The sequence below is a fragment of the Calonectris borealis genome, chromosome Z (assembly GCF_964195595.1).
Source record: "Calonectris borealis chromosome Z, bCalBor7.hap1.2, whole genome shotgun sequence".
In the NCBI taxonomy this organism is placed as follows: Eukaryota; Metazoa; Chordata; class Aves; order Procellariiformes; family Procellariidae; genus Calonectris; species Calonectris borealis.
In genome coordinates, this window is record NC_134352.1 from 73,429,788 (window position 1) to 73,456,528 (window position 26,741).

The following is a 26,741-nucleotide window of genomic DNA, read 5'->3' on the forward strand; positions in this document are numbered from 1 at the left end:
CTCTCTCAGAGAATCAGTATGGATGCAGAGTTACAAGGAACTGAGCAGGTAATTTCTCCTGCAATAACTCATCCTATAAAATGGCGCAGCAGTGCCGGTCTCGACTAACACTGAACAAGGGTAAATGTCTCTCCTTTTCGACTTTTAATGGTTCTTCTATCAGTGTCCAGCCAACCTGGGGAGTTCTGCAGGTGGAAGGGACAAGAAGACAGCAAGGAGATATGACATGTAACAGAATTATACACTGGTTGGGAATAAAACCTCACGTTGTTTCCCTTACAAGATTTATAAATTTCTCTCTAGTTTCAGTGTGCATTAAGCTTTCAGTATCCATATAATATGTGTGTATTGAAACAAGCTTTACTTTCTCCTTGAAATATGTGAGGCCAAATGGTTTTGTAACTAGTTTTCCCTAGTTTTCTGCTGTGGTATTAACAGCTTATATACATACATACTATCTTTGATATATGTGAATTTGGGGTCTATGCTCATTTGCATTTGTAAGAGGAGATCTTAAGATTAAGATATTTGAAAATCAATGAAATAGAGAACAGCTTATCATATCTGGATCCTCTGACAATTAAGGTAGTGTGTCAGGTGTTTAGATCCTAGGACTGCACAGTGGGTGGTTTTGATTAAGCTCTCGAAGCTGTACCACTGATTTGCTGATAGACCAAAGTTCATGCTTTCTTTTCTCCAGATAATTAATAGGGTAAATACATCACAGGTGCATCCTGAACATTCACAAAAAATCTCTTCCATGAAACTTAAGTGGAATGACAAGGCATACATCATCATAAGAAATTAATTATTATATCTCTAGCTTAAGGAACAACTTAGTAAAGAGAGCTTGAAGCTTAATAGAGTTGCTGACCGGAACACAAGAAACCAGAACTGATGGAATGAAGTTTCTTCCAAATTATCCAATCTATCCCATCTATCACCTATTTTTTCTAATCTGCTGCTAAAAGATTAGGAGGTAGACAGATGCTTTACAGAGCTGGGTTTACAGGCATGGGTTATTGCCCAGGATGAATAGTTTAAACTTTCTTGGGTCTTGGAACTGTTTTTCTGAGATACGTTATCTTTGATAACACTAGGACACCGTGGAGGAAATATCTGTTCAGAAAGTAAGAGGAGAAAGTGGAGTACAGAGCCAGCTTCATAGCAGCTACATATAGTAACTTGTAGAGTTAGATTGCCTTGGAATTCGGAAAAGCATCTTTTAGTTTCTTTGTATATTCATTCAAGCCTTTTGTTACATTGTATCTAAAACAGCAAAGGTATCACTGTCTGCAGGTTATAACACTTTTTTTACCTGTGACTAAACTGGATACAATTAGTGGCAGGACCAGCATTTGCAGCATTCTCATGAGTAGTTCTCCTGGAAATGAAAAGTACTTGACTTCCCGATAGCTCATCTTATATGATCGGAGAGAAAATCCAAGGATTACACCTGAAGAGAGGGAAAAGATATCACGAGTTACTCTTCTATAGCAGTAGTAACATCTGAACGTGAATATCTGTATAGTACTTACTTGACATATCTGGTTGTAACATGCAGTTTTTATTATGCCCCAGATTGCACTCCTGATTTGCTCTCTCAAACTACTATTATGAGTAGTCCTACTGAAGCCACTAAATTATTTTTCACTCCAACCAATTCAGAAGGGTATTCGTGCTGCTATTTTTAAAAATCTGGATTAATGTAAAAGGTACACCTTGAGCCTTAATGAAAAGGAAACAGCCCCTGCTACTGCAGCCAAGTGCTTTAACTTGCGGGATTTTGAGTGTCATCATATACGCATTGCACATGCATACTAGCTACTAACCTTCAGAAGTCTTGTCCATGCCTGTTTTCTCTGTGGGGCCTGATCCTGTAGGTGTGCTTCAGATTGGATGAGATAACCAGGACGGACGTATTTGAGAATCCCCTTGTGGTTATGTCTTTACACAGCAAAACAGCGTCAGGCCCTTACGCAGGCCTGCCTGCAGAAACACAGGCACTTGCAACCCAGCAGCTGATCGGGGTTGGAAGGTCTTACTGGGTGATTCATGAGTGGTGGGTTTCAGTGCCTGAGGGAGTGGAGTAAGGGAGTGCCTGGATCCATTTATCTTGCCGGGAACAGATAAATGGTGCTTGAGATATATTCACAAACGGAAGCCATAGACGGGCTGACATGTGGCAACCTAAACTTCTCAGCTAGAACTTCGTAGATTTTGTCCTGAACTTGGCACCAACTGCTTTATTTGCTTATTTGGTTAATTATTTGGTTAATTGACACAACCAGTTACACTTTACTGAATGTTAAATGGTTTGGTGCCTATCTGATGCAGGTTTTCTAAACCCAGCCAGGATCTGGAACACTCCTTAACCATATGTATCGTGAAACTCAGCTATCCCTCCTTCCCATTCCTGACTCCGTGTTCTTCCCCACTGTCTAGTGTTGGCATTTGTGCTAATTGTGGTTGTATAGAAAGTTGGATCAGAGAATTGATCCTGCTGCTAAAATATTTTATTTTACTGCATTAATTTTCAGCCAAATCAATTCCTCGAGGTAATTTGATTGCATGGCTGCACAAGGGTTGGTGCCTTCACAAGGGAATAGGTAGAAATGTGCCTTGGAGAAGAGTGGGACTGCCCTTTTTGGTAGATAGACAGACTTAGGTTTCCTAAAACTTTTCATGAAACTGCATCCTCAATGACGTCAGACAGCAGAGCATTCAAGCTCACTTCTAAATCGTGTTAGAACTTGGGTATGTCCTGAAAATGCCGTAACATTGAACAGTTCTGGAAACTGCTAGTTCCAATTCTTAATCACTTTGTGGGTTTGGGGTTTTTAAATCCGATTTTAGATTGGTACATCCATACAGCAGATAATATCTTCATGCTAAAATAATGCTGCTATGCCTCCTACATTATCTTATTGCCATCTACTGATGTAAGGAAACAGCTGTAACTCTCATGTTAATGACCCCTGTCTGTCTGATCATGGGACTTCAACAGGTTGGTTAAGTTAGAGGAGTCCAGAAATGTCTTGTGTAGGACAGAAAATCTCAGTGTTACAGGATGGGAGAAAAGTGATTAGAGCACAAAGAACCAAGCATGGAGGTCACACTGTGGAAGAGAATGGTGGGACTAGAAGGCATTTGTTTTAGTCTCATTCATGTTCTACATTCATAGAACATTCTATGTTCTACTCAAGTAGTCAAAGTGCATTTTGCATAAATTACTTTTTTAGGTAAAAGTAGATCATAAACTGCATAGAGGAAGGGCCTCTGAATTATTCTTGATTAAAAGACCTGCTTTACAGTTTCCCTTCTTTTCAATAAGGTTTTAAATTCCACTGCAGTATTACTGATTATTTTCTTTTTACATGGGAAACACATTTCTCAGACATAAAGAATCCATCTGGACCCTTTGTTTCTGCACTTAATGAGCACTACATTTTGACAACTGGATAACAAGCAAATAGAGCTAGACCAGTTTCTTACTTAGGCCACAGTCCTGCAATTAGTTCCACATGAATTAATCTCTGCACTAGTACAAAGCCTCACTGAAGTTAGTAAGGGTTTCTGAGGCTGCTATAAGAACTAGTCCTTATGCTATACTATAAGGGCTTGATTATCTGGTCCACTACTGTCCAAAGTACAAAGTGGCTTAAGAGAGAATCAGGGCCTGAGTAGATGGCTTTTTGAATGAATATTATTGGTAGTGAGAGTAAGTTTCTGAAGCTCCATGTAAACCTATTGAGCCAAAAATTATTGCTTTTTTTTTTGTCCTAAAGTGCTCTGTGCATAATTACAGGGTTGCCCAGCACTGCAGTTTACAAAAAGAATTTCTGCGATGTGGAAAAAATGTGCCCTGGTAGTGTATTCTGGTGAACTGAGTCAACACCCGATAGTTACTAATTCTTCAGCCTTAATCTTAGCACTGCTATTCATTTCTATGCCTAAGCCATAAGAACCTTTCTCTGACTCAGCTTCCTACTTGTAAAATAAGTATAGTAGCAGTTGCTTCACAGATGTTTCTGAAAATTGTGTTCACATAGTGACCTTAGCAGTGCAAAAAGGAATTTAAGCAGATGATTTCCTCAGTGTAGTCTGTGATAATGAAAGCAGAACAGCATGATTTTACCAGTCTCTCTTGATTTTAGAATATATGGAGATGAAAATTCATTTTCTGTTCTGAGTTTAAATACCTAGATACTGAGTATTACATCCTGACAAAGTTTTATTAACAGAAATTAGGAACTTGAAACAGAAAAGTCAAACTTGGCAAGGTAGCTTTGACTTCTTTGAATTCACTTCTCAGAACCAACATTCACAGGTTTTACATACAATGTAAAAAAAAAAAAGAAGCAGACCATGATGATTTAAAGATAGAGACAATGACAAAGTATCAAAATAAAATCAGGAAATAAGACCTGGTAGGAGGTACTAAATCTTTGGAAGATGTGCAGTATTTCAGCAACCATCCACATATGCATGTATGGTAAAAGTTGTGGTGCTTAGCACCCTCCATGATCAAGACTGAGGAGATTAAACGCTGGAGCTGGCCTTTCTCAGTAAAAGTTTCAAGTTTCTGATTAATTCTGAAAATTGTAACGAAACAAAGCCTTGTGTGAAACAAGCTCCCACAACCTGTTGTGCAGGTTTCTGTCTACCCTTTGTAACAGAAAAGAACAACTAATCAAGGCTATCAGACTTCTCAAACAGTAAATGGTATACCATTTCTGCACTGCAGGAAAGAGTAGATTTCTCAACAGAATTTGGCAGGCTTTTTCTGGACAAAAATCAGTAGTGCTTGTTTAAGTTAAGGAGCTGAATTCTGTATGTGTGTATGGTTGTATAACAGAACCATATTGCTGAATAATTTATATAGTTCATAACGAAGAAGCAAATCGGATTGGAGTTATAAAAAGATTTTTGAGGTGTTCTTGTTAATGATATAGTCATATTTATGGAAAACTTGATTTACAGATAATCCTGATGATAATCAGAACAAGCCTTGAACTAAACCATTTTATTACATTTTTATACTAATGTAGATGTTCAAAATAAAATTCAATCTGTATGAATGCAGTGAAGAGAAGATTTAAAACTTGAAAGGAGCAGAAGGTGAAAATAATCCTGACAGTGATGGGAATGGGATGGAAATGGCAAAAATGGGAGATATAATTTGGGATTGCTTATTCCTAAAATAGGAAGACATTGATTCACTTCTAGGTTTCAGTACCAGAAAGGAAACAATAAAGTCTTTATGTCAGGCTTTGAAAACTATGGGTATGCCTGTAATTGCTAAGAAAGATACAAACTTTATATAAAATTTCTTAAATGGATTAACATCAAAGTGGGATGAAGTGAGCATTAAAATCAAGGTCTGAAGCAGCAAGACAAAAATTAATACTTTTGTAATACTCAATTTTTTAGGAATAGATTTGTTATGGAGATGGTTCTTCTTTTTTGTTTGGTTGTTTTTTTACAAAAAAAATTGTTGTAGTGATCTACCAAAGTATCATCAACTTATATATGATTTCCTAAACTGAATTTGAAAATTAAGTTTAAAATCCTCCATGGAGAAAATTAAATTCTTAATTGTATTACAAAATGCCGTGGTCTTACAATGGTAGAGAGCTGTTTCACATGATTCTTTGTGTTGCATAAATGAAATAGGTTGCACACCTACACATGGATTTAAAACACCACATCAGTAAAAAAAAAAAGAAACAATAACTCCTAGAAGATGAGAGATGGGGCTTTACTCAGATCTAAATGCCCATTCAAGAACTTTGAGAAAGCTTGAGTCTATCCTCCTCCTTGGTTTACTTAGAAGAATTAGATATAAAAATTCAATAAAGAGAGGGGATTGTTTTTTTCACTACTTCAAATAATTCATAATTTTGAAAAAATAAGGAAGTTCCAAATTGGCATGATGTTTTTAAGTGAACAATAGCAGCAGTTTTGTTAAATAAGTGAAGTCTCAATTTTTAAAATGAATTCTTATGAGCTTCTGGTTTCTATCTTATTTCAGAAACACACAGGAATTAAGACCATACTGTTGTTTGGAGTTAATTTTTTTTAAAATGTCCATGCTCTTTACTGTATTTTCATGGAGAAAGTAGAAAATCTAGCAGTATTACTTTTTAATTGATCAGAAATCACTCAAGCATATTTCAAGAGGAAATTACTAGGCGGTATATTCATGGCAGTGCAGGAGCTGCCGTTTCCGTATTAGTGCTTGCCTGTTCAAACAGAACACACCAGTAAGAGTTACATACACTTCTGCTTTTTACCAGTAAATCTCAAAACAGTCTTAAATGAGGTCCGTATCAATATCCTTTTTTTTAATAGATGAGGTACAGACTTACTTTTTCTTTTCCAGAAGGAAAAAGAAAACTTCATAATAACTGGAAAAGAATACCTTGAACTAGGTAGAACAGTGCACTAAAGTAACAGCTGTTAATAGTGCTCTTCCAGAAAACCTTGCAACCAGCAAGCAAATAACATTTTGTTCTATAACAGAAATTGGGCTAGAGCCAGTAAGAGAATAAGGCTCCTACCAGTTTAGTGGAACATTGTATATTTTTGTTAGCTGCACAGCCTTTTCATTCTTATGTTCCTGCAGAGCTCTGGAATGAATACTTTTGTTCTTTGGGTCATTTGTTTCTGCTTAATTTACCATTTTGTTCTGACACCTTTTCTTCTAACAACCAGTGTCAGATAAGGGCACAACTGTATTTACTTGAGACAAACAGGTAAATAATTTCTCTAGTGATAAGAAATACTTCAAGTTGCCGACAAAATCACAATCATTCTTCATCTCTTTCTTTGCTTGCCACAAGAACCACAGACTCACAAATTCACTTGCATGCTTTTGATTTTCATGTTTTTTTTCCATAATTTTATATTGAACCTTCTCCCCCCAACCTCACCCGCTTTGTATATCACCCACTCCTTCCTTACTTTCTGGTTTTCCTTATGTAGGTAGGGAGGTATGTTCCCTTTGAAACCATTTTGTTGAACGTAAATACTGGGTACCTAACCGAAATATTCAATACCTAAATACTGCAGCAGACTTTTTTGTGATTGTTTTGTTACTTTTACTAATTTTATCTTAAAGATTATCTCCTGTTATGCTAATTATTGTTTAGTAGCTAACTAGTTACTTTTTTTACTCAATTCATTTAATTTAGGACTGCAGCAGAGTTACTGCTCTTAAACTTTTGAGAACTACTTCTTGTATTATACAGTCATTAGTGCTGCCTTATTACATCTCTTTGACCTTTTTTATCTTAAAGATTAAGATTATGACCGTCTTTAAAGGTCCTTCACACAAAGTGTATTTGATGGGATAACCTAAACAGAGCTTTATGAGTCTTCATTCCAAAAAAGGAGAAATGCCCTTGGTTCAGGAGAGACAGTTACAGACTCTTTTGTCCAAGTCCTGTGGTAGGCACATAACTAAGGTAAGGAAGGGCATGTACGGCATCAAAATGAGGGGATTAATGCTGTGGAGAGCACCAAATTGCTACAGCCAGGAAAAGACTGCAATTTAAGCTGATCTTTTTTATAGAATAGAACAGAACAGAACAGAATAGAATAGAATATTTTCCATTGGAAGGGACCTACAACGATAATCTAGTCCAACTGCCTGACCACTTCAGGGCTGACCACGAGTTAAAGCATGTTGTTAAGGGCATTGTCCAAATGCCTCTTAAACACTGACAGGTTTGAGGCATCGGCCACCTCTCTAGGAAGCCTATTCCAGTGTTTGACCACCCTCTTGGTAAAGAAATGCTTCCTAACGTCCAGCCTAAACCTCCCCTGGTGCAGCTTTGAACCATTCCCACGCATCCTATCACTGGATAGCAGGGAGAAGCAGCTCCTTCTCCACATTCTCAGGAAGCTGTAGGGAGCAATGAGGTCGCCCTCAGCCTCCTTTTCTCTGAACTAGACTAATCTGAAGTCCTTACTTCAATGCCCTTGTACTTGTCAGATACTGAGTTGAGCTCATGTGGGGGCTAAACCAGGAAGGAACTATTTTTTACTGGGTTAGTTTTCTGCCAGATTAGTTCCCTGGACAGATTTACTGCTGTGCTAGATGATGGTGATGCTGGTGTGATGGCAAGGGAGGAAAGCAAACATCTGGGGGTGGAAATATGCAGCCAGAGACAGAGATAGGACTAGCTTAATCAATCACAGAAACATACCCTTAAACAACCAGTTACTCTTCCTATGGCAATCCAGAATTGGAGCTAATAAATAGCTTAAAATTCCTTTAATTCTCTTCGCTGAATTTAGAGCAAATGTTTTCCTCATAAACTTGCTTCTCTGTTTCAGACCTCAAGAAGACCAAGTATCAATTGGCTATATTCCTCTGTAGCTCTCATCTGACAGAGACCCAGCAGAGAATCTCACAGGTATAGGTGTATATATTTTTGTGTGATATATTCCTTCTCTTCTAACTGGATGATGCCAGTGCACTAGAGAGCTTAAGGACCTGTGCTCCAAATACCTCTTATAGGTGGCTATATTAAAGTGGAATATGGGTTAATTTGGACACAAATAGCTACCTCTCCTTTGCTTGAGAGATATCATGAGGGGAGTCATGGGAGAAGTACTACAGAAGAGCTAGATATCCTAGACATGATTGGGATCCAGAAGATCCCAATGATATGATATATTGTGGTATGGGATGGTTCTAGCAGCAAAGTGATACCTTACAACTTGTTGACTTAATTCTGTTGGGAAGAATGAACTACCTGGTTTATCTGTACATAAAAGACATACCTACTTTAGTCAGGATGCACTATATTTATTGTGCACAAATGGACTACCCGCGGTAGTTCTGGATGGCACATACTGATTTGTGGCAGGCCTGATACTTTCTGGGAGGGTTAGAGTCATTGCCCACATGCTACAGAGTCTACTGTGCATGCACGCATGCACCCTGGGGCTCTCCAGGACTTCCAGACATCAAGCAATTTACCTGAAACTCCTGCCTCAATTAAGCTGTGAAGTGCCAGAAAACATCAGGCAAAAAACCTAAAGTTCCACCTGGACAGAATTCTAAGGCTGTAAAAAGAGACACGTCCGGAGAAAAGGAAATGTGTAGTGACGTAAGAGTTACACTGATGTCAAAGAGTTGTTCCCTGCATCAGAAGAGAAGTCGGTGTGTTACCTTTGCTCAGGGGTCACGAGAGTGCCATGGTGCTCTTAGCTATACCGAGGGGAGACAGAGCCGCAGAGCTGCAGTCACTGTGCGTCAGGAGCACCTGCCTCCTGAACCTGTCCCTGAAGATTTGCTAGTGAGAGCCATTATCTTCCAAAAAAACCACACCAGACTTCTAACATCACTATTCAGTTACAATTTGCAGAGATCTAGAGGCATTTTGTAATAGTCATGTATTTTATGGGCATTTATAGGCATTTAGAGCTACGTTAACATAGATACATAGGCGCTTAATTCGCAGCTCAAAATTAAGACACTCAGAGACTCTGCCTGGCACTGCCTAACTCTGGAGGTGCCTGGACTCCTGAAACACCTTTATAATATGGCCGGGCACTTGCACGTTGTCTTTACTTGCAGACGTAGCAGCCCCACCTTGGATTATGTGGACAGAGGAATACAGTTGGAATGGGGAGTTTGAAGCTGTAAGGAAGAACGGATGTAACTCAGGAATGAGTAAAATCACTGTTTTATGAGGTACTGCCTAAACCAGGATGCTTCTTACACCAAATCTGAGGATTTAACAGCAGCTGAGTGCTGTTAAAAGGTTTTTTTAAAAAATCACTAAAATCTGTCCTTTGCTACTTCTTGGCTTCAGTGTTACACTCATACATTTTTTCCTTCTCTCTCTAGTTATTTGGTTCATTTGCCCTTCTTCCCTAATTAGGAGGTAATTTTCTTCCTCTGAGAATATGTCCAAAAAGATTGTTCTTTTTTATCCAACTTTTGCTTCTCTGTTTGCCTTCAAATTTTTCCTTATTTTTTTTCTTGGTTTCCTTGAACTGTTTCTGTATTTATTTATCATCTTTGATTTCTCTTTTGTTGTTATTTGTAGCAATTGCAGAGCATTTGTAGAGGATTTGGAATGAAGAAGAGTTTTCACTGCTGGCACTGAAGCAGACTATTCTTTATGGAATAGGGGCATTATTCCTGATGTCATCCTCAGACAAAAGACTTTATTGAAAGACCAATTACTCCTAGTTTATGTACCCTTATTAATCTTTGAGTTATAGAAAAAATACTTCTGATGCAAAAACCCCCCAAATAATTCCATCAAAATTCAGGAATTCTTTCTTACTATGCATATAAAAAAGATCAGGCATTCACAATATATGCCAGATTATATTTTGTGAATTATTACTTAGAATTATGGTACTACTCAATGCTTTAAAAAGTTACTGTAATAACTTTTTCATGCCTGGATTTACTTTGCTGCCTCACCTTCTTGACTAATGTTGATGTTTTTACTCACATAAAGAATAGTTCCCAACAGATAAGAAAGCTGCTCTCTTAAAGTTTACATAGTTCCTTTCTTACCTTTACATTTCTTTCTTTCCTGTTTTTCCTCAGCTGGAAGCTGACATAGTCCTTAACAGCACCAAATTCTGTTTTTCTCTAGCACAGTTTCAGCTGTCCATCTGTATTATTTTTTACAGTATAGTGACACTGAGGAATCGCAGTGAATGAGACTGACATGCCAAGAACTTTGTGTAAACATGCTCAGAAAACAGAGCTCTACTCTGAAGAACTTCTAGTGTAGTTTAACAGAGAGCCTGAGGTTAGACCTTGATAGTTGCCTTTATTTGTTTTTTTTTTAGTTCCACCTTAGACATACACTTCATTATTTCAGTTCATTATTGGCTTGGCTTCCTTGATACGCTGTTTTACACGATTATTTGTGGGACATTCAAATTATGCATTCATATCTCTATGGAGCTAGCCCAACTTTTCATTCCTACAAAACCACCTGTTAATTTAGTTTAGTGCTGATAGTCTAAATCTGTAACTGAGATGTTTGCCACTGAGGATTAAGTATTTTATTGAATCAAGATATGCCTATGCCAGAATTGTTTGGGACATGGAACATAACTCATGTGGCAGACTTTGTTGAAAGATTTTAAAGAATCGTTTTTATCCAGTATTTTGCTGACAAATGCAAACAACCTGGACAAACTGAAAGGAAGCATTTCCTGTTGTAGAATACAAGACTTTTGCCATATCAGGTGTAAGCATTACCAGAATCCTTTATTTATGTTTGATTTATCATTCAGCGACTTCTTTCATTAAGGAAATCGGGTTCATGACTGAAATTCATGGAATGATGTTTCCATCTTTTTAAAAAGATACCTAGGATGCTTCCAGTCCCTATCTGTTTGATTTTGTTAGTTGAGCCTCTTCATCCCTAAAAACCTCAATAACACTATGAAACTATTCATAACTAGAACCTTCCACCTATTTAGTTTACTGGTCAACAGCCTCTTTCAACACATGAATTTCCAAAAGTGTTTTATTTCACTTAATTAAAAAGAGGTCTCGTGCCTGACTTCTCATGAGTTAACTCATCTGAAGGATATGTTGTAGCATAAAGGATTAATTTAGATGTAGCCTTCATATAGGTTATGATACCTCTCATCTCGCTGTTAGATGTTATTCAGAATGGCAGAATTTCCCTATCTTAAAGGTCACAAAAATGGCAAAGGGCAACTGGCACCTGGAATGATACTTAATTACGTCGTAAATACCTGAGTCCAAATTGTGACCTTCAAAGTTCCTCTAGATAAAAAAGCTTAGTTCTGGAAATCTATAAAATTAATGGGCATTTCTTCATTTGTTTTGGAAGACCCCTCAATTCTCACCATTCTGCTTGTGTTTTTCTCAGAATTGCTGTGACCTAAACATCTATTTGCCAAATTCCAGGCTAAGTCCTGGGGATCTAGGAACTGAACATGACTCTACATGCATGCAGAGAATCACCTGGATTTGGGATGCCCTGTGTTCCTGTTCTTGCTCAAAGGATTACTTCAACCTAGGGCTCCCTCTTATACATGAGTGTTTTAGCCATTTAGTTAAAATATTGTGCTGCCTTTTGCTCTCTTGGTATATGTATTTGCATTTAGAAGTCTCGCATTTCCTTCTGCTTGATGACACAACTTTGAAAAGAATGGTGGAATTACATCCTACTCTAACTTGCCTTTTGAAAGGAAAAGAGAAAGCCAATTCCTCAAGCACTGCTGACACCATTCCCAAGGTGAGGGCTCTTGTGTTTCTGGATCTTGACTGGGTGAAAATATCTGGCATGGCCCTGACTCACTCAGAAAGGAGTGGGAGTAGGAATGCAAACCTGTTGGTTTGTTGGGGTTTTTTTAACTCCTGGCAAGTTTTAGGCAGTTATATGCTTAGCTTGTGGACTTGTGGGGTTATCCTTTTGAGTCTCCCAGCTCCTGTTCATGCACTAAAAAGACACCCAGCTCTGAGATTTGGATTCCGTATGCAGCTTCCTTTGCTTGCGTTTGAGGCTTTGAAGAACTAGATTGTACATCCATGTTTGTTTAATGTATGTATTCCCAAGTGAAAATTATTTTAAAAACCATCAAAATATATGCAGTAGCCTTATTTATCAACTGCCTTTAGTTAATACTCCCAGGAACTCCCTGATTAATGGTCCTGCTATATTCATACAAAGGCAATTTTATTGTTTTTTTTTTTAATTTAGCCCTTGTGAATAGTAAAACCAGAGCATTTAGTAGAGCCAGTTTGAGGGACCAGCTTATGTTTCAGTGTAAATAATGCTTAACACTTAAGCCCCATCTTTTATAGACTTTTTTTGAATAAATCAATTTTCAGTTATGCCAAGTTACAGTAGATAGTGAAAACCAAGCACACACTTTGTAACTGATTTCCATTTATGATCTTCTATCCATGCCAATAGAAAATACATAGACATGTCAAATTTCAAGCAAGAAAATGCATTTCTTCAATGTACAGAATTGAACAAGAACTCAGAAGGTGGATATAACTGCTGCTAAGAGAAAGGACATGGGAGAACAACCACAAAATATGAGTAAGTAACACTTTGTTATCCTCCTGTTTCTCCTGTTATCCTTCTGGTTTTCTTTGCCTCTTTTCCTGTTTTTAATTGTTTTCCTTTTCACTGTTGTATAGTTCACTGGACCTATTATGTTCCTTTTTTGCTAAAAAATACCTTATAAAATCTATCATTAAAATAAATTTCTTTTGTATGGATTTTTAAAAGTTACACACCTCATGGTTTCATCCTGTTGATTAAAAGTACAGTGTCAGTACAATTTCAAGTCTGATGGATTGACATAATAAATGGAATAATCCAACTCTTCATAAAATTTCTCTAGAATAATTTCCGTATGTTCTTTCCCTATTTTCCATAGTTTCTTCCCTATTCCATACCCGCTATTTTTTGTTGTATGAATGACTAATTTAAAACTCCTTAGTCAGGATCCTATTTGTTTTCTAATATACATTGTAGACACCATAGCATATTCTATGAACAACACAGTTGGAGAAATTATTATGGGAGGAAGAAATCTCTTAGCTTCTTACTATTGTTTTTATTTATCACTTGCATGTCTTATTGCTCCAAAGCAGCAGGTTGAACTGAGCTGTAATATGCTGAGAAACAAATGCATGACAAAATATGCTAAATCCCAAAGAAACTGAGTTGTAACCTGAAACTGAGTGAAATACAAAATCTGAAGGGAATGCACAGTAAGCGAAAGGAACTGGGAGGATGGACAGAGGATATACACAACTAATGTGACTGCATGGATTATTTTATGCAGCTGGTAGTTCCCGAACATCTGATTTTTTTAACAAGGTGTGAAAAAATATAAAAATCAATATCTCTCAGCTGCTGATCTAGAAATCAATGCTACAGTACAAATTATCACAATGCCTGCATCTTACTTTTTAGCAGCCTTATTAAAATCCAGAAGATCTAATTTATTTACCTCTCTTTAATATTGGATTTCTTTGTATAGTTTTTCAAAAGAACTTTATCTTGATTCACCTAAAAAGGCAAGTATTTTATAAAAATATTTTTTCTTCAGTATCATAAAATCCCCGGAAACCTTTAGATGCCTGGTTATTTCAAGAAATTTTGTGAGAAATTTAAGCCACATGAATGAAAGTTTCAGGAATTCATAAACAACTCAACATGCCATCTTCAGCTACACCTTCATTGTGGCCAAGTCAAAAGCATTCCAGTGCAGATGACAACTCATTCTAGCTTCACAATAGCTACGGTGCTAGTAAGGATCCAACAATATTAAACATTTACTCAGCGTAGAAATCTTTGGCACTTTGCTTATGATTTTGTACTGCTTTGCAGTCATCATAGTGACTACAGTGCACGCCTACTGAAAAGTGGAAAGGACTGGCAAGTCCTAATACTAGTTCATTTGATGCTGAAATGTCTTTTTAGTCCTCTTTGGTGCTCAACACAAAATTTTTTTTTACTGTCTTTGAGATGACTACTGTTTCTGTTGTAACATCTCTTTTGATAGCATGATTGCCATATTCTACTGGCATTCAGGGAATTTTCTTGTAAAATCTCTGAGAAACCACGTAAACATCCTAAATGTCTTATGCGGTTATTGTCCTATATTCTCCCCAGGATAGCCTTGAAATCTGCTTTGTAAGAAGTGGTATTACATAAATAAATTTAAATTTAATTTCTAGAGAGTGTTTTGAGACTCTCATCTTTGTTTTCACAAGCTGTATGCAGCGTGCAGTGAATGTATGTTTCTCTGGATTGTTTTAGGACCACTCAGACATACTACTTTTGAGCATCATTTTGCAAGTCCACTCATTTGACAATTTAGAGCAAATAAGAAGGTAGTAAGGCTATATTTAGCACTTTTTTTTATCTTTCCTGTGCATATATGCACAGCTGCTGTCTCCAGAATGCACAATTGTGATTCACAAACTAGCCAAGTTTATTGTTGTTACTCTGTGCCACATATGGCAGTCCAACCACCAGTGCTTTTTCATTTCAGTAACACCAGAGTGTACAATAAGAAATTAAGTCTGTCATAATAAATTAACATAGTTTTATTTTGCAAGTAACTGCTAAACTAGCGTACTGTTTGTATTTCGCAGTCTGACTTTTATTACTGGCTACTTAATAGCAGAATTAATGTTCTTTGTATTTCTATACTTTTTCTCCTATTTGAAAAGGATCATCTTTGAATTTTTAAGTGTTACTCTGAGTCTTGCAGAGTCTGTTTATTTTTTTTTCCCCAAATTGTAACTATTTCCTAACTTCAAAAAGAATTAATATTTTGCTTAGCAATGTCTTCAGAATATTACTTAGGAAGGTTTTGTCACTCAGTGAGAAAGCAGTTGCACTGGGCAGGTTCTTTGGGAGAGTATTGGGACAGAAGCAGCCTCTGAGTTCAGCATAAATAATAGAATTAATTTCAATTTAGCTGTCCCCAAACTGTCTTGATTTTCCTGTATATATCTTAATCTTCTATATGGTATCACATTTCTCTCTTTATGTTTTAACATATTCTCTCACCTAGGACTCACGTCCCACAGCTGTTTCTCCTATAGTGATGGATCTTTGCTTTGTTCTCATGCAAATTTTACCAAGGCTGCCTTAGGCACTGTCACCGTGTTCATTGTCAGTGTGTAATGGGGTCAAATACCCTTCTCTGGGTATGCCAGCCTCAGACTTCAGTCTGAGGATCTGATACAGAGGATCTGCCCATAGCAGAAAAGGTGTCACTTCAACACTCAAGACACTGTCTTTTTTGTGGGCCTTATCCAGGATTCTGTCTACCTGTGAATTACAGACTTGTACCTCTTAGGACTCATTTTAAACTATTGTTCAGACCAGGAGTGTGTTGAGATAGGAGAATCTGCTACTCTGCACAGCTTTTCACTGTTCAGATATTTTAGGGATTTTGTGGGTTTTTTGCCTTCTCTATTATGAAGGATCATCTGCAGGCTTTATTTAACTCTGGTTTTTTTCAAGGACATAGGGACATTAGCAATGCCTTCATCTCATAGAATCATAGAATCATTAAGGTTGGAAAAGACCTCTAAGATCATCGAGTCCAACCGTCAACCCAACACCACCATACCCACTACACCATGTCCTTAAGCGCCTCATCTACATGTCTTTTAAATACTTCCAGGGATGGTGACTCCACCACTTCCCTGGGCAGCCTGTTCCAAGGCCTGACCACTCTTTCAGTAAAGAAATTTCTCCTAATGTCCAATCTAAACCTCCCCTGGCACAACTTGAGGCCATTTCCTCTCATCCTATCGCTAGTTAGTTGGGAGAGGAGACCAACACCCACCTCGCTACAACCTCCTTTCAGGCAGTGGTAGAGCGCAATAAGGTCTCCCCTCAGCCTCCTCTTCTCCAGACTAAACAGTCCCAGTTCCCTCAGCCGCTCCTCATAAGACTTGTGCTCCAGGCCCTTCACCAGCTTCATTGCCCTTCTCTGGACACGCTCCAGCACCTCCATGTCCTTCTTGTAGTGAGGGGCCCAAAACTGAACACAGGATTCGAGGTGCGGCCTCACCAGTGCCGAGTACAGAGGCACGATCACCTCCCTGCTCCTGCTGGCCACACTATTTCTGATACAGGCCAGGATGCCGTTGGCCTTCTTGGCCACCTGGGCACACTGCTGGCTCATGTTCAGCCGGCTGTCAATCAGCACCCCCAGGTCCTTTTCCTCTGGGCAGCTTTCCAGCCACTCTTCCCCATCTCTCCTGTCTTCTTCCTGTACTTTTAATTAGGTTTTTTTATAAATATGTTGGAAAGTTTTGGAATCTTATATATGGTGCATGCTGTTATAGAGCAGATGTTTTATGGACCTATCTACACTTCACATCTCTTGTGAGATTGTCTGCAATTACAGAAGACTGGGTTCAATGACACAGCCAGTCCTGCACTCCCTTCAGTGGACAGGTAGCTGGGAAACAGAACTGGATCCACCTTCATCCCCTTTGAATGTCCCAGTGGACAACTGCAGCACATAATTTCGGCAGTGTAAAGAGGATTTTAGCTAATGATTTGGAATTATAATGGCTTCAAAACTATACAGAAACGGCTTTTTATAGTACTTGCTCCACAACCTCTCCCTACTTCACCAAGCAGCCCCTCAATTAAAACAGTGTTTCTCTGTGAACAGCTTCTCAGGATCTCTGCTCATCAGCTCTATGTGTCTTGATCTTTCCTTCAGTAAAGATCAGAATCCACAGGAGATTCTTTGACATTTAGAAGTCCTGCCAGAGTAAAGTCTGGACTCCTGTGGCATTTTTGGAAAATAGGAGGTAAGAAGCAGAGAATCAAGACAGTCTGCTGAAGGAAGGGTATCTGAAAGGACGGCATTTTGGGGACAGGATGATGGAGCTAAGTAGCGTGGGAGAGAGGGCACTGCCTGAGATTTTGCCAGTAATTTGGCTAACACTTCAAAGTTTGTAAGACTTCCCACAGATTTTCCATGAGCCACCATGCCCCCTAGCCTACCTTAAATTGCTCTTGGTCATCGTGACACTCTGAATTTACCAGTAGTCAGCTTCCCAAATTCGCTTCACATAATTGTTCTCATATATTGGCTCTTGCCAAGATCAACTGCAGAAAACTAATTTAGTATTTCTAGGTGTAATAGAAGAATCTGAAAACCTGCATCATAACTCACTTATTGACCATGCTTTTCTCAAAGTTTCTCAAGGGCTTGAAAGCAGTTTAAATTTTACTAAAAATAGCAACAATGATGATAATGACGGTGTGCTAGACAGACCCGACCCATACAGAATGTGAAGTCAGAAGGACCTTTCTTGAAGTTTTTGGGAAATGGAGAATATTGCTAAGTAATTCTCAACATGAATTATAACTTCTCACATCATCATCATTAGATTTTTAAAGATTAATTTATTTTGTATTGTAGCAGCTAATGAATTCAGTTTAGAATTCAGTTCAAAATCAGCAGAAGTTAGGGTAAATGGCTATATTTCTCCTTATCATGTGAATGCCAGAAAATCTCTACTACAAAATATCAGTATGCAACACAAACAAATGCATGTTGCAGCTACCCATTTCATCACAAAGTGCATGTTTCCACAGTCACAAACTCAAGTGCCTGGTATAAACTACAATCCTGGAACTGGGCTAAGACGTATGATCCTATCCGCTTAACCTCTTCCAGCATCAAACCTGCTCAGCAAAGAAATTGGAAATGCTCTATTAAATAGGCTTTTTCATGTCAGTCCCTTGACAAAAGAGGCCTGAAAGAAATGTTTCTGAAGAAATGTTGCTCTCTCTAAAGTTAAAATTTTGTTGGTCCTGAGTTTACTCTTTATGAAAATTGCTGGACTGACAGCCCTAAAAACTGATGTCATCTGTCTGTTTAGATTACAGAGAGCATTAAGCATCATTTCTTGTAAATGGTTCAACCCTGGCCTGAGTATAGTTTGGTTTCCACCTACACTCACATACAAGCATCTCTGATGAGACAGCCAGTGTTGCTAATTGGTTGGTTAATTTCGCAATGTTGATTACTGTCTGCTAGGAAAGCGATCAAGCCCACCATCTGATTTTCCACAGATCACCAAATAACTGAGAGATTATAACAATTTTGTCCTTGCCAAACTAGACAGATGGGGTTCAACCACTCAGTGTTTTCCAAACTCTTTCGCCAACTGTTCCCTACTTCTGGATATTTCCACAACAACAAAAAACTCTCCAAAAACCCAAATCTTACCTTTTTATAAGCTAGCAAGTGTGAACTTACTGTTCTAATCATATATATACTGTAAAATTACACCACAAATAAAAAATGTGAGAAAATTTTGGAATATTCCATCATAGTAATGAAAAGATATTTTTCCACATATTACACCAGATATGTCTGTAGATTCATGAGTAGAATTGGAACAGCCAGCTCATCCTAGGCTGCACATTTTCATTAGTTCTCCAACTTGTGTTTCAGCTTTACTGGCACTCTGCCATGGCTGTAGGTGTTAGTGGAGCTGTGGGCAGACGTTTGTCACTAGTCATCTAAAGCTAAAAATTGGAACATGCAATAACAGTAAAACCACTTGTCCAGCCTACATTTCTGTTCCTACATTGCCAAATTTATGGGAGTCACACTGAGCTAGATTACAGTTGAAAAAATTGCAAGAGCACATCGGTCTTGTGCAGTATAGACAGGTGATGACCTAAGAATTGCATTCCTTTGAGGTTGTCCAGTGTTTCAAAACCTGCTTAATTTGTTCTGCCTTTCCCGACCATTGTAGATAAAATGCCTATATTTTTTACCCCTGATATTATTGGGGTTTTTGCATTGAACAAATTCTTATTTAGGAATTAAAAACACTTATGATCAAATACTGTTGATAAATGCGAGAGACTGACATTTCTGTTATAGCAACAAAGTACTTTATTTTAACAATATGCAAATTAATATATTTGTCTCCCAGAAAAAGACCATCAAACCTGAAATTAATTTAAAATAACCCTGCGGGTGTGGTATCAAGCAACAATAATGGTAAAGCCCTAAAATTCTAATTCCTAAAAAAGCTGTAGAAACATAGCAAGCAGATCTATACAGAACAGCATTATCAAGGACATTAGGGCCTACATAGATGTAGGATATATACCCTTATCTTTAAGTGCTAACACTTGGGTTTTCATGACCAGATTCATAGTTTTATATTTTAAACTAATTAGAAAATAAATATGAAAGTAGTAGGGTAAAGCCATAATGTTCTTGCTCACACTATAAAGAATAATATTTCATGAAACATAGTGTTATTTAGAAAATCTGTAGTTAACGAAAATTACCAAAAATGATTATGTAATTATATAAAGGAAAATTTGTTTAAAAAATGTTATATTTTTCTCAGAAGAATCTCTTTCTAGTGTAAATTCAAAATATGTAGCAATATTTTAAATTTACATTTTGGTGCATTCCAAATCTAAATGCTGTTTGATGTTCTGGATTCCTCTCCATATACTCCAAAAAGGCATTTAATCAGGTGCTATCTTGCAGTCCTTTGAATGAGTAGCATTGTCATTGTTGCCCCAATTGCATCTGAAAGATGCATGTGTAAGATTGCGAGTGACTGAGAGAGCATAAGCTTGTACTTAGGTTTGATTGTTTTGCATTTATCAAGGGAAAACTGAAAAGATTGAGGCTCTAATATATACCTTTTCTTAGAAATGTCACTTCATTTCATTAGTTGAGGACCTCTGTTTGTCATTGAAAGATGTTATTTTTTGATAGATTAGGTAAATAAAAGCTACTTCCTGAGCTTTTTGCTGCAGCTGGCTTTGGTAGAAAAAGGTTTCGTTGAAAACATCTAATTCAGTTATTGTATTTGATTCTGTAAGAGAAAAATCCATAAACCAGCTTATTTTTCCACCAAAATTCTCCTTAGGAATACTAAAATAATTAAAATGGCTCCTCCCTAAACTTCAACATGCAGCTGTCAAAGCCAAAACTCTCCAAGCCAGAACATTCTTATCAGTAAAGAAGAATTTGGGATCTCATTTGTAATGCAAATTGCTCAGGCAAATTGTCATTGTCAAATGCATTGAAGAACAGAATATTCCTATTGAACAAATTACTCACCAAGAATCACAGCAACAACGGTGAAGAGCACAAAGGCATTCCTCAATAAATAACTTTTAACATCATCCTTTGTTATGCTCTGTACTTTTTTTTTTGCCAAAAGTGTACGTTTCCGGACTCCTTGTTGAATGCGCTCCATCCTACTTCCAGTTTTTGGATCTTCTCCGTTACCTTTAGTCATCTATCTTGCAGAAAGTTTTCTTTTACAATTAACTTCTGTCAATATCCCTTCAGCAAAATGGAAGACACTTTTCCGTGGGACGTACTGGAGAAACCTGCAAGACAAGAAATATCAAATATTGAATAAGATTTTAGAGGAATGATTAGCCATATGTTTATATGGAAGCAAATATTCTTCATGTTTCAGTAAAACATATTATTTGTAATATCTAAGTTGTTGATTGCAGTTTTTGATAAATAATAGCCTCAATGACTCTTAAAGAACTCTTTGAAAGAAGGACTATGTGGACTGATCAGATACGTGTCCTGTTTCTTCAGAAATTAATCTGAATTGCTGTCATGCTGTAAAACCCCAAAAACTCTTTTTTCACCATTGCTAGAGGTATACTAGTGTAAAATTAGTACAATTTGTGGAAGCATAAGGTGCTATAATGTTTAAAACTATCTGTCAGGCTTGCTCTTCATCTGTTTAGCAGGCCCATATTATCTGAAAAAAATTCTAGCTCACCTTCACATTAACCATTGGAGAGAAATATTTTGCTTGAACTGATACATTTAAAATGTTCTGCGTTTCAGATGTTTTTAAATGGTTGAATGCATTGGCTGAATACCTCTTTTTCACATGGCAAAACACAGCAGGAATAGTTTATTTATCCCTCAACCACTATTTAGAAGATATGCCTTTGACGGTTTTATGTTGATAACATTAATCTTTGAAGTGTATAAACTATTCAGAGCACATCTGTAAAACATCAGAAGTTATATCCCACTTAGCTTGTCGCTTCGGATTGTAATACAAGTTCACATGGCAAAGTAATGCTTAGCTTTGCCTGACAGCAATTATGGAGATATAATCTGATTTTAAGAAATCATACACTGAATCAATGTTAAAATGTTTTAATATTAAAAATCCTTCATTAGGACATTAATTTTTATTTTAAAATTAATTTTTTTTGTGGCTGCTTGGTATGAATTTATTTAAAAATGGAGCCTACACAAAGGTATTTTCCAGACTGAGAATCCCATTTTCTGAAGTCTTAGTTAATACACTGGCATGTTTTTATGAAGAAATTAGAAATTAATAAATGGATAGAGTTAGTTGCTTCCACTGAAATCTCTCTCCATTTATACACAGTCCAACTCTAACATTTTACTTTTAATAAACCTAGTGCCTAAATACCTTTTTTTAGGAAGCACTTAGAATATAAATACACAGGGTTTTCAAACAGCATGTTTTAGAGGAAATACCATGTTGTAACAAATTTATTTTGATGGGATTTGATCGCTGCTTCTACCATATGTTTCAAGATTGGCACTTCAGTGCAATATCGTCTCTGAATTTTAACAGAATGCTGTACGCTTTGCTTCTTTAGAGAGTGGAAACATTCTGAGACTGAGCTAGATGTTTAAATTAGTAAGTATTCTAGCTTGGACACGGATACTGTGTGCAAGCAGTTTTTTTTTTTTTTCTTAGAACAATTAATTTTAGTATTTTGTAAAAAAGAGATTCGTTTACAGTGCCTTTTCTTTCCAAGATGATTAATGCAGCTAATCTGTCCTTTACAACTTACATTAAGACCCAGAAACAACATGGGTACAGCCAAAAGGATCATTACATTAAGCAACATACAAAGGCAGAGAGTAAAAAATTAAGACTTCGTACTCAAAAGCCACCAAACTAAACAACCGGCTCACCTTTTCAGATCTTCAGTACTCTAAGACGACGGCAGTGGCAGATAAGGTAGGGGTTTCCCAGCAAGTACGAGAGAGCTGCAGAGTTGAGCGAGCGGGAGACAGAGAAAACTGACAATCTGCATGTGCTCTGGAATACAGCAACTTACTATCACGGTAACTTAAGGAAAGGGGAGGAGACTGCTAGCCCAACTCTGGAAAAAAAAAAAAAAAATCAGAAGAGAGAGGAAAGCTGAGCTTCTGGAATATTGATTAGTCTTGGCACAGTGAAAGCAGGGTCACTTTCTTTGTTTTTCCTTTTAGACCACTTTCACGCTTTGTCAGTTCAGCTTCGTTAGAAATGCAAAATCAGAACCCAGGAAGAATTGAAGGATTGCACACACACACACAGAGCAGGGGAGGCTGGAGCGCTTCTTCATTAGATATTCCAGACTGGAAATCTGAAAAGCCTAAACATTATTACATAAGACTATTTCTGTGCTTTTTAAAAATAAATGGTAAAATATGTGAGCGTGCTAGTCTGTTCTAAAAAGAGACATGGTGTGAGGCTATCGCGTATTTCCTAATTCTTAAAGACAGTTATTCATGATCTACTCTTCCCAGGGTGGGGAACCAGACATATCTTTCAGAAGCAACGGGAGCATTATCAAGAATAGAGAAAAACATAATCGGCTATAATTCTTTGTATGTTTCTTGTAGATATACAAAACACATGATGAGACTTGCCTCTTGTTTAGCAACTCAAACTCACTGGTACTAAGCCCCATTCAGCCTGTTTCAATAGCATGGAATGAATGATGAAGGGAAAAGCATAAAACATCCACTTTTGAGAAATAAGTGGCCTTCAGTTTTTTTAGCATTTAGAAGTTTGTACTGTTGAAAAGATATTTACAGAGGAGAGTCAGGGGAATTCCCAAAGACCTTCTTTCACTTTTTAGAGGAACACTGTTGTTCTGAATGTTGGTAAAGTCAGTTTAAAATATTCAATAATTATATTTCAGTGCATCTTTCATGAGATTTTAAAGTGTATTTTGTTATAAGGTGAACAAATACTGTAAATGGAAATTTATATAAGTTTATGCTAAACATATAATTTAAGAAGTTTGTTTATAGATGATGTGGCTTTTAATTTTTTTTTCCTGGAAAGTCATTTTAAGTGTACAGAAATAACATTATGTATTAGACACACACAAAATAGTTAGGTACGAAATAAAATTAAGTGCAGTGTTATTTCCACACAGTCACAGTAATGGTTTTGCTAAAGTGTTTTCTAATTTAAATAATGATATATAATGTAGAGAAAAATAATCTTACAGTATAATGCAAACTTGCTCATGATTAATGTAGGTTTGAGACTGAACCGTGTACTGCGGAATCTTTGTTTTAGATATCTATCTTAAGAAAGAAGTAAGTATCTAAATTAAGTTATTAATTGATTTTAAAAAGCAAAAAAAAATGTTGACAACTTGCGTTGCAAAGATAGAAACACATGCTGTATTTTCTTATACCTGGCAGCTTAAATGCCTATCTCATTCTTATTTCTCCTGGTGCAGTTTTTAAATACTTTCACCATTTTGCCTGGAGATGGGAACTGACCTCTTAACTGACCTTCGGCCTTTAGTGATCTGCTTGTTTGATCTTTCTTTTTGGAGTATGGCATGCTTTCTGTGAAACCTCTCGGATAAGGACTTCGTTCTGCCCTCTGTTCATATGAATAGTAATGTTCCAGTTGCCTTAATGGGACAGGGGTCAGGCCCCAAATGAGGTGATCCAAAAGTATGTCATCATTTAATGCTTTCATTATTAATGGAGTCTATGAGAAATGAGGCTAATCCTGTGAAAGAATTAGCTATTCAGTGAGACAAAATGAAAATAGACAATAAGCAGTCGTACAGCCTAGCTTAACTTTAGCAGCGATACTTTTGTTAGCTCTCAGTGAGCAACAGACATTATTACACAGTGCTTAGAAAAATAGAATATTAAGAGCTTTTTGGCAACATGTTCTTGTTCAAAATTTTCTTTCTTTTTCCCTCTCCTTTTCTGACATCCATTTCTGTTATTGATTTTAACTTTGATGGTGAAATAAGGAAACTATACTACATAAAGAATATTATCCTTTATATTACAATAAATATGTATTTTAGATATCCCTGGAGAGCAATAAGTGAGTCACAGTTCATAGTACAGTATCACCTTGCAATAGGTGAAATTACGATGTACTGGAATTTCCTTTTACATATACAACAGATTTAACAGATTTAGTATACAGTATTTAATACTAGGACTAGGACAAATTTAAAATGTTGCTGGTTAAGTGCTTCTATTTGTAATTTTCAGTAGTAGTATTAGTTTCCAGGAAGAGCAACTTAAAACATAAGTTACTAGAAACATTGTAGACTTCAGATTGGATCAGCCAACACTAAGAATATACAAAAGCATTGGTATGTTTTGTAGAGTAACACAGAGCACCAGTCATTGGTGTTACCACCAATTTTACATTGACAAAATAATTTCTACATGCTTCAGGGTTTTTTTCATAAAAATCGACAAGGAATGACCTAAGGCCTTGGTGAGCCTGTCTGTGTTGTCATATTAGCTCAGCACTCTAATTTGTGCTTCAGGTTTCAGTTTCAGCCCTTCTTTGACAACGCACCAAGTGGCTTGCAAAGCAGAGAAATACAAGTATAGGGTAAGGACTGGCTTTAACTTGAACCTCGTCCTCACAGGCAGTGTGGGTTCAGCCAGCTGAAATCACGTGTCGTGGTAAACTCCAGCCCTGTTTGTTGTGGCTAACAAAATCAGTCAGTAAAGGTACTTTGCATGTTGGCAAAGTATCTGAGTGCCTTTGTAAAATAAGTAAAGGTATTAGAGTGGAAGCTGCTGTTCAAACGTAAAGTATTGTTATTTTCAGCCGAGTAGAGCTATCAAACAAAAACCCAGGGAAGTCAGTAGTAGCAAATGCAAGAAGTGGAAATAAAGCAACAAATTGTACAACCATTTCATTTCCCAGATAGTAATAAATCTAGTGTAAGAGTGCATGGATCCCAGCTGAAATAAGCTTTTTAACATTCAAAGTAACCCAGTCTTCACATTAATAAATCAGCACTATAAATTAATACTGGCTGAATCTTTGAAGTTTTGTAGTTTTAGGTAGAAGCTCAGTGAAATATTGTAGAAACCACAATGGCAAAACTGGAATAAAATTCTTGTGAATGAGTATGTTTATTCATGGTAAATGGTATGTTGGTATGTCCCCAGTCTTCAATTAAGTTGGACAAAATAAGAATATATATGACTCCCTTGCAAGCTCCAATCCAGCTTAGAACTGTAAATTACCATCATACCTTGTTGTACCAGTGAAGAAACTGAGTCTCTAAGAGGTCAAATTTAATCCATACAAGTTAGCAAATAGTTAAGACACAGCCTTAGGCTCCTGAATATTTCCAGAGGACCATTGAATGGTTTTTTTCCTGAGATACTTGGTTGGCTCTTGCTTTTTTGAGCATGCTAAAATGAGTATGAGAAATTGAGGTTTGGTGTTTGTTTCTTTTCAAATCTGTTTATCACAGTGGAATGTGACAAATACCTCACGTTTGGCCAGCCAAATGTGAAAAATGTACTTTATTTTTTATTAAGATCTGATGCAATGAAAGTTAACACATTGCTTTATTGAAGACAGTGGGAAGAGATAGTGTGCTGTAATTTATATACTTGCATGTGCTCTACACACATCAAAAAAAGACATAGGCTATGTTCTGCTAGCAAATACGAAGAGCTGCAGGAAAAGATCTGTAGATCCGTAGTTGGTATGGAGGATGTGACATTTGCAGTGTACGCACTGCAGGAGTGTTACTTCGGATTAGTTCTAACTTTGCTTTGTGGCCTAACCACCCATTAGTGCTTGGACTGTATGATCTGGTTTTGTGTCTCCTAAAAGAATCCAGTTCACACCTTCTAAAACCGCTCCATGGTATAAATCAAAGCATGTTGCTGTTGGTCACTTTTAGTAGGAAACTTCCTCTACTGGTTACGCTGAACTTGAGTTTATCTTTGATGCATTGCAAATCATTGGTCAAGCTCAGTTATCAATAAAAATTACGTTGTAAAATGTTCCGTTGATGGTAAAGATTAAATGATTATTATAAAATGCTACTATTCCATCAAAAGAGATTTCAAAAGCAAAGTCTTTTGCCTGAGATTAGGCAGAATGATTAGTAGTAATAGCCAGTCTA

The 26,741-nt window shown here is 37.1% G+C and overlaps 1 protein-coding gene across 1 annotated transcript in view; it reads right to left on the reverse strand.

Annotated features, from left to right (window-relative positions):
- The window catches only part of SLC1A3 (solute carrier family 1 member 3), a 67,589-nt gene extending 44,507 nt beyond the window's left edge, over positions 1 to 23,082 (reverse strand). Inside the window, exons 1-3 of the mRNA XM_075136877.1 lie at positions 22,513 to 23,082; positions 20,638 to 20,912; positions 1,319 to 1,456 (exon numbers count right to left, since the gene is read on the reverse strand). Coding sequence (XP_074992978.1) covers positions 1,319 to 1,456; positions 20,638 to 20,818 — 319 coding nt within the window. The 5' untranslated portion in view covers positions 20,819 to 20,912; positions 22,513 to 23,082. The remainder of the gene's footprint in view (positions 1 to 1,318; positions 1,457 to 20,637; positions 20,913 to 22,512) is intronic.
- Positions 23,083 to 26,741: the final 3,659 nt, after the last annotated feature.